Source organism: Geospiza fortis, unplaced genomic scaffold, assembly GCF_000277835.1.
Source record: "Geospiza fortis unplaced genomic scaffold, GeoFor_1.0 scaffold282, whole genome shotgun sequence".
Classification (NCBI taxonomy): Eukaryota; Metazoa; Chordata; class Aves; order Passeriformes; family Thraupidae; genus Geospiza; species Geospiza fortis.
In genome coordinates this window covers 2065249-2074144 of record NW_005054424.1, presented here as the reverse complement: position 1 = coordinate 2074144, position 8896 = coordinate 2065249, and the positions used below count along the sequence as shown (strand labels likewise).

Below are 8896 nucleotides of genomic sequence, written 5' to 3'. Positions count from 1 at the left end.
CGAGCCCCAACCGAGCCCTGTCACCGGCCCGGGCCCCACAGAGCCCCAACCGAGCCCTGTTACCAGCTGACCTCTGTCACCGGTCTGACTCCCACCCTTCTCACTGGCCTGATCCCCCACCCCTGTCACCGGCCCTTCTTCTGTAAATTCATTTCTAAGGCTTCGAATTTGTTCCCAAAGACAGGTGTACAAATGTGCTTGTGGTACTCCTACCAAAAAGTGTAGATGTTAGACGCTTTGTTACATATTATCCAGTTACCTAAAATAACGTGATGGTGTTCTACCAGACAATATGTGGGGCATGATAATCAGTTTAAAAAGTCACCCGCCCGGCCCCTGCCTGGTGCCGCTTGCCCACTGCCCCTGCCCGGTGCCTTCTTGCTGTCCCTTGCCCCTGTCACCTGTCTGTCCCCTGTCACCTGCCTGTCCCTTGCCTCCTGTCCCATCACCTGCTTTCTCTCAGTGCCTTGCCTGCTGCTCCTGTCACCTAACCGTGCCCTGTCTCCTGTCCCTGTCTCCTTCCTGGCCCCTGCCTGCTGTCCCTGCCTGTCACCTGCCTGTCCCTTGCCCGCTGCTGGGCACGTACCACAGAAGGCTCAGGCCACAGTGTGGTTGTCACAGCAGCTGGCACATACTTTGTGGTTTATCATTTGTAACCCCCCAGTCTGTGTCTAGACAAAGTTTTGGTAAAGGGTTGGAGGATTAAAAAGGAGTTAAATTTTGGGGAATAAACCCACTGTAATAGTTTTTAATTTGCCTTGAAAATAGTTTGAACAACTCCTGCATATTTTGGTTTGATGCAGTTATGTGATGTGTATTTGTATCACACAGTGAAGGGAGTATGAATAATGAACCATAAACTCAAATGAATAATGAACTGTGTTCATTAATGGATGAACATTAAAGGATGGTTAAAGGATGAACATTAAGGTTCATTAAAGGCTGGCCTGGGATATTCTCCAGTGAGAGTTCTCATAGTCCTGTCACACTTGGATTAAACTTTGGAATTTAGCTGTTATCATAAGGTAGGAGTCCTGGTAGTGGCATCAGAGTAATGCAGCTGTTTCAGAACAGCTTGGAATAGTATGTTCTCCAGCCTTCTTAACATAGCATTTATTAATCTTAGGAGTTTAAGGGATTGAAAAAAAAAAAGAGAGAGCAGGAAAGGAAATTAATAAACATAGAAGTTGCACTCAGTAAAAGCAGCATGTCTAACCCTGGAGTTGGTGACAACTCAGGGAGTTGCAATCCCTAGAAGAATGAAACTCTGGTGTTTGTTGAAGCAACTGAGCTAACACTAGCCTGTTTTTGTTTTTCTTCTGCAACCAACTTTCAGAGTGATAAAGGCTGAAAAATGCTTTATGGAGATAAAAACTTTGTCTGGTTAATTGTGTGAGTATCTATTTTTCCCTGATATAAATAGACTGATGGCAGCTGCTTGTTTAAGTTCAGCTCTGCTTCTGTTTGGTATCAAAATTCATCTGACATGGACGGGAGCCCTGGGCTGACTTACAGCCCAGCAAAAGGAGAGAAAGCAGCTCTGCTAATAAACTTTTAAGTCCATGCAAATATTTAATTCAGGGCCTGATTCACAGCTGATGAATCATGTTCATAAAGCTGTCAGCCCTGCACGTGAGCAATGAACACAGATTCCACTCCTGGCAAAGCTTTTATTGTGCTTTGCTTTTATTGGTACAAGCCTTTGCTCAGGATGTCAAATGACAAATCTCTTTAAACAAAAGGAGCTTCTTCAAGTCAGATACCTGAACAATGCAATATATATTTAAAGGTTCAAAGAGCTGGGCTTTTACTTCTTTAAAGTAGAAAAGTTAGGTAATAGTTGTGTTTTCTTCATCAGGTTTACAGCAGTGTCATGAGCACCTTGCTGCTTTCTCAAGCACTTTTATGCCAAGCTAATATTTAGTAATATTGGAGTAATCCTTGCCTGGCAGCTGGTGCAAGTGTTGTTCCTTCTCTTGCAGCTGTGGTTGGCCTGCTGTACCCCTGCATCGACAGCCACCTCGGGGAGCCCCACAAGTTCAAGCGGGAGTGGGCCAGCGTCATGCGCTGCATCGCCGTCTTCGTGGGCATCAACCACGCCAGTGCTGTATCCTTCAGCTAGTGTGTGCTCCCTGGGCTTGCTCTGGGCTCAGTAATGGCTCTGCCACTGTCTGGGGTCTGGGGGAGGATTGCCAAGGTGAGGGTGGTGCTCCTGGCAGAGAAGGTCTGGGATGTGCCCCCTGTTGACGGAGTGACAAAACTCTCCTTTGTCTCCTAAAAGAGGAAAAAAGCCCAGAAGTTTCTTTCCTCAATTAGGTAAAAAAGACACCTCATAGGACCTGGGGGACTTCATCTCAAACTTAAGGATAGCCAACTGGAGAGGAGCCAAAAAGTCCCACCTAAGCAATTGACTAGAAAATGAAGAGAACAAAGGAACTAATTGCTTTTGTGGGGCGTTTTACCAAAAGCAAGAACCTCTTGCACCTGTAAGAGTTTTGTTATTTTGCCTTTTATTAAAACTTTTCTGTTTCCAACGCTACCACAGAAGCCATCCTGCTGATTTTATATCTTCTAAGGTAGCTGAGCTGTCTTGGGTGTGATATAAGTCTCCAAGAGCTTATATATATAAGCTGTGATGCTTGTATAACTGCAAGCATCACAGTGTAAGCTGTGTTGTTTAATCTATATCTTGTCTACATCTAAAAGCTAACACAACTAACTAGTGATGTGATAGTGAGAAGCACAAAATATGTTTGTATTAAAAATACCTGGGTAATCCAGCTCTCTTAGGTTGCTTGAGACAAAAATCCATCAAAGTTAAATGTTTCAGAATGTAGTCTATTCTCTAGATGCTTCGTGTGACAAAAATTGATGTTGACTTTGCAGTCATGCTCCAGTCAGAGTTAGCAAGAGCTATGATTGCTTGGCAGGTCTGAAAACCAAATCCTAAATGTATTGTGTTTAAAGACAGAGAATTGTGCTCACCTTCAGTTTGAATTCTCCCTTGTTCAGTTTCAGCAACAGGATGTCTACAGACTTAAAAAAGTGCTGTCCTTAACATCTTTTTCCAGAAACTAGACTTTGCAAACAACATCCAGCTGTCCCTGACTCTGGCAGCCTTATCACTGGGGCTTTGGTGGACATTTGATCGTTCAAGAAGTGGTCTCGGCCTTGGAATAACAATAGCCTTTGTAGCAACACTGATAACCCAGTTTCTTGTATATAATGGTGTTTATCAGTAAGTTAGCTTCTGAAATACTATTTCAATTCTCTTAACTAAAAGCATGGGTGCACATGAACTGGAATTTAGTTGTTAATGTATCTGGCACATTTTTGTAAGAAGATGTTTTGTTTGTCTAAGGTAGTGGTCCAGTTGTTCCAAATGCCCAGACTGAGAACTGTGGGTGGAAGGTGGGGAGCATTGGGATTGGGATGTGTCTTGAAATGGTAACACCTCAGAAAACTGAACTTCCCCTGGCTCTCAGCAGAGTGAATTTCTAAACTTTACTGGCTAGAACAAGGGCATTTAGAAGCTTGTGAAGTTTACAGATTTAATTTGGTCTCCCAGTTTCCATCTCCTTTGTTGCTGCTTTTTTTTTTCTTTTTTGTTGAAGCCCAGGGAGAGAATTCTGTAACATCTGGTTAAGAGCATGTAAGATGATGGAAGTTACTTGTCTCTAACTTTCTAACTTGTTCCCTTTTCTTTACTAGGTATACATCCCCAGATTTCCTTTACATTCGTTCTTGGCTTCCATGTATATTTTTCTCAGGAGGTGTGACTGTAGGAAACATAGGACGCCAGCTGGCTATGGTAATTACTGCATAATTAGTAGTTTCCTTAACAATCCAAATGCCTTCCATTGTTGTTAGTCCAAGAATAAACTATGCCTTGAAGGGTATGACTCACAAACTGTCAGAGTTAAATAGATGTATTCCTAAGAGCTGAACTGTAAGCAGACAACCTGTGTTGCCAGTAGAGTGGGTATTGTCTTAGTAAGTGTTTGAATATCTTTTGTATTTAACTTTTTCCAGTGGCAGCCTAAATAAGACTGGAATCAGTACATTGCTCCTGCTCTATCAGTATTTATAATTAACATTTAGGGTAGCTGGAGAACTGAGACACTGCTGGGCTTTCTCTAATTATTCATGCACAAAAGAACATATAGGGAAATGTCCCTATATAGCATCAAATTCCACTGCTCCAAAATCAAATATTCTCTTGCTGGTTACTTCAAACATGATTCAAGTATCACTCCATATATAAAGGGATAATATAAACTGCTGTCTTGTTTGCCAGGTTCTTAAGGAATTATTTCCTTGTGGCACACTGAAGAGTAAACCTGGCTGTGTGTTTGCACATCAGCCTAAGGCTTGGTTGTGAAAGGCATTCTGACACTGATGGAAAATAATAATTAATATTGTGTTGATTTAATTTCTGTCTTTCTTGTAAGTCCTGTGTCCTGGAAAACATCCTTCAAGTTAACTTTCCTAAGGCTGCTGTGGTTTAGATGTCTTCAATTTTTACTGAAGGGTGTTAAAGTTTTTTTTGAAACACAAGTTCACCACTCCCCTTTCAAATCTCACTGATGCATACAATCAGCATTTGGGTTTATTTAGGACTACCTATATGGGCAGCAAAGTCTCAAAATAAAATTATAGTTGTTTTTATGCTACAGTTCTGTATTTCACACAGTCCTTTTCAGTTGCTCTGCTGCTCCTGTTAGAAAGCAAAGAGCTTAAACTAGAAAGAGCTAAAATGAATTTAGACACATAGAGCTTTTTCCTTTGTTATTGTTTCACCTGGCATCTCACCTGAGTGTAGTTAAAATTAGCCTGGATCCTGCAGCTTTTCTGTCAATCTTGTCATCTTCCTTTTAAAGAAAGGGGAAAATTGGCAATGCAGAACTTTTTATGCTGGTTATTTAGAGGTGTCTTCTCATGTGTTTTACATTGCCATTACTCAGTCTGGAAAAACTTGGGGAAGTGCAACATTTTTATAGGAACACTTCTGCAAGTCATTGTGTAGCATTGTGTGCTGGAATTCCCAAGAAGTAGAGTCTGTAATTCAATCAACCACATCTTTCTTCTGTAGAGGTAATTCAGAAGTCCCAGTCTGTTTTGTCAGTCATGGTGGTTGTGGCAGGAAGATGGAATGTAGCATTTTTTAACCCATACTTGAATTAAACAGTTACTTCTCTGGCTATATTGTGCTGCAGCCCCTGAGCTCTTTGGTGCATGTGACAGATACTTCCAGAGTAGAAGGTGGCACCTGTGGAAATGAGTGGAGTAAAGTTGCTTTGCTTCTTCCTCAGCCCCTGTCTAGCTTTTCCAGTTAGAAATGAAAAGTGAAATGAAAAGTGTCCCTGAGACATCTTCTCCCGTGCTGATAAATGTTAGCTGGGAGATCCTTGCTGCTTTCCAGTCACTGGATTTCAAGGGAGCTCCCAAAGTGCAGTGTGACCTTTCAGCAAACCTGCTGTCAGCCGAGACTTTGGGGTTTTCTCTGGCTTGTTGGGATTTTTTTGCTAGCAGCTTAAAGATGAAGTCCAGTGTTTTCTTTTAGTAGGTTTTATAGCAAAAGAAGATGTGAAGGTGCTGCTGCTGCCATCAGTCCTTTCTGCTCATTCTGACACCTAGAGTTGCTCAGTCAGTGCTCATCAGCTGGGTTAAGTGGGTGGCAATGCTTCATTTTTGAGCTGTAACCATCTTTCTCAGCATCTGACAAATTAGTGTGGTATTCAGAACTTGGGCCTCACAAATATCTATTGTGTACTAGTGCTAGAGGCTGGAGAACTGAGAATGCATTCAGTACTTGAAAATATATTTGCATTTTGACCTTAGAAAGGGAACAAGTTACAAGCTTTTTTTCAAAGAAAAATGGGTTAAATATCTTATAGTGACATATTACTGCATCCCATACTAGAAAAGAGAGTTAGGAAGAAATGAGTAAGTCTCTGATACCAGGCTTTGACTGGAAAATAAAGCTTGTGGTTAAAGGCAGTTTGGAAAAGGGCTGTTTAAACTGAATTAATGACGCATTGAGTACCTTCTGCTAAGAAATAAACTGAGATAGAGAGGAAAGATAACAAAGTCTTATAAAAAGCCATGCAATTGGCAGATGGATTTTTCAGATGCACTAATTGAGGAAACAAACACACATAGTGATTTTTTGTCCACGGTTAAGGAGCACATCCTCGTTAAGCTTTTAAAAGAAGCCATGCTCTCTAGGTCATTGTCAGCCTAACTGGAGTTACTTTACTATTTAATAATTGAAAATACTGCATAATGTAGTCACTTATCAGATGGCATTAAAACCTAACATGTGTTTGATGTTTTTTATCCATAGGGTATTCCAGAGAAACCACACAATGACTAAGCCTTTGAAGAAGAATACCCGGTGCCAGTGTGAAAGCAACTTTATGAAGATGTGTTCCTTTCTAAAAGTGAAGATTATTTAGAAGAAATAATCTCTTTATGGGCTCACTGCACAAATGACTTGTGGGGAAAAAAAATTTATCCTCTCTTAGAATAGCCAAGTGAAATTAACTGCTTATCTTGAAATCTTACCCCGATTTACCACATAAGCATTTGCATATGGCTGTTCTCTGGAAGAGTTTAACACCAAGTGCATACAACTGTTCAGGCTAAGTGGCAGTTTTCCAAGTATTAGATTCCACTGTAAGTTATTGAATCAGCTGCCATGGTTTAAAGCCTTGAAACTGAAATTTAATTACAAGCTCTTGTATCAGTGCCCAAAGGAAGTAGATCAATGGTGCTTAACAATGATGAAGTATGGTTTAATAGGAATAGTATTTATCCAAATCTTTAAGAAATAGGGTTATTTAAAAATAAGAGTGATCAAAACAGATTAAAGGCATTGCACTAATGCTTTTAGGAGTCTTATGAAGGAATCATGCCCTTACTTGTAATGCTGCATTAAGTTTCTGTCTTTGACGGTGGAGAGGGTTTGAGGGATGAGAGATTGGAAGCCTTAGTTTGGAATTTCTAAATTACTTCAGTATGAAAAGTGAGCACAGGAGACAATCTTGTTCAAATGTGAACCTTTATCAAGAGATTCCAACTGGAAATTTCATTACTCCTGAGGCTTGCAGTTAGATTTGCAAGAATCAAGCTCTGGCCACAATTCAGTAAGAAATCTCTGTGTGTGTGACTATGCCTGCTTAATATTAGACCCCTGCTTCAGTGTCTCACCAAAGGACATCTTCAGTATCTCAAATGTCTGATGTCACTGAAAAACCATGCATTCCATGTCAGTGCTTGGCCATGGAGCACGTGCCCCCAAGTTCTTTGATTTGTCATTTCCTCTTAGAGCTGTCCTTTGAATCCGTGTTTGGACTGAAATGATGAGAAACAGAATTGGGCCTCAAATGTGATTTAAACTGTATGTGAAGAACAGCTAACAGTTTGTTTTCTCAGTTCAGTTTCTGAAAGAGATCACTACTTGTTTTTACACAACCCTATAGAACTTGCAATCTGTGATTGCCTTCTTGAAAACAAAAAGTGCTTATGTCACTATATTAAACATTTGGTGTTTCTTAATACATAGTTCTGGTGAGCACAACGTATTCATTTGATAGCTTAGACCACAGGAGACCTAAATAGCAAGTATTAGGTCTTAAAAGTTGAAGTGCAATGTACAGTAAGTCTGAGCCTCAAGTTCTCTTCAATATCGATCATTTCTTATGAGAGATTAAAGAGAAAAGGGTTCTGAGTTCATTTCAATGCTGCATGGAGTCAAATGGAGCAATAATTTATTTAACTAGTAAAGCTAGTTTTGTTGTATCTTACATTGAACCCAAATTTTTAGAAATACTCCAATTTTGTGGTTATGGTGTACTTGTAAACTTTTATGGATTTGCCTTTTTTGTATTATGCAATTTTTTTGTTGTTGTTGTTGTGTTCTTTTCCAATCTTACATGGCTTCAGTTATAGTTAGAGGCTTCAGTTAAAGGTTGAACCATCAAAACAGAAGTTGAGGCCTGGTCTCTGTTCTGGCTGTTTTCACTCTTCTAAGGGAACGCTAGCAACAAAAGTTTAGCACAAAGTCTATACTACAGAGCAGACCCCAATTCTAACCTTACTTTGGTGTAAATCAAGAGTAATTTCATTGATATAAGATCCTTCCTCAAATGTTCAAAACCTAAATAATCAAATTTTATAGAACTACTTGAAGAGATTGGGACAGGTTCAGCTCAGCTGTTTAAGGAGCTGCTCCCTTGCTGGAGATACAGCTTTGTAACCATCTTGAAACTCATTTCAAAATGTTGTGAAACCAGATGTAAGTAAAGCTGGCAGTGATCTCTATGGATATTTGATAGAGAAGTATCTCAGATTTGTTTGTAAAGTCTGAAACTAAATCTGTACCTGTTAGAAATAATACAGCCAAAAACATAAGTCAAAAGTTCATTTTTTGCCAATACTTCTGAGTATCTTAACCAAAGTGATTTAAGTTTGGAAGAGGTGGGGAGGGGAGTGAAGAAAATTTGCACTATTCTGAATTTGAACACTTAAATTCTCATTCTTACTGGTAAGTTTTCAGCGGTGTGTTTGGTTTTACACTTTTTTTACTATTAAAGTTTTAAGATCAAGCTGTGTTTGCCTTGGACTCTCTGTGCTGGCATTATGCAGGAATCTTTCTTGAAAAGGACAGTTGTTATGGTTGCATAACAAATATTCAGTCATGCATATGCAGTGGTTAAAAAAAAAATCCTAAACTGAACTTGGCAAGATCAGCTTCAGCAGGGGTTGTACAGTTGAAGAAAAACAGCCTTGCTATTGTATAGCAGGAAAGCAGAGTAAGTGTGTCGTGGTTTTGTGCCTTAAAGTACAGAATCTTCCTGCCATTGTCTTCCAAAATGCTGAAATTCATAATCTG

At 40.0% G+C, this 8896-nt stretch overlaps 1 protein-coding gene across 1 annotated transcript in view; it reads left to right on the top strand.

Moving 5' to 3' along the window:
• INSIG1 (insulin induced gene 1) overlaps positions 1–8613 on the top strand; it is a 9555-nt gene extending 942 nt beyond the window's left edge. Inside the window, exons 2-5 of the mRNA XM_031061721.1 lie at positions 1983–2107; positions 3072–3238; positions 3712–3811; positions 6347–8613. Coding sequence (XP_030917581.1) covers positions 1983–2107; positions 3072–3238; positions 3712–3811; positions 6347–6376 — 422 coding nt within the window. The 3' untranslated portion in view covers positions 6377–8613. The remainder of the gene's footprint in view (positions 1–1982; positions 2108–3071; positions 3239–3711; positions 3812–6346) is intronic.
• The last annotated feature ends 283 nt before the right edge of the window (positions 8614–8896 follow it).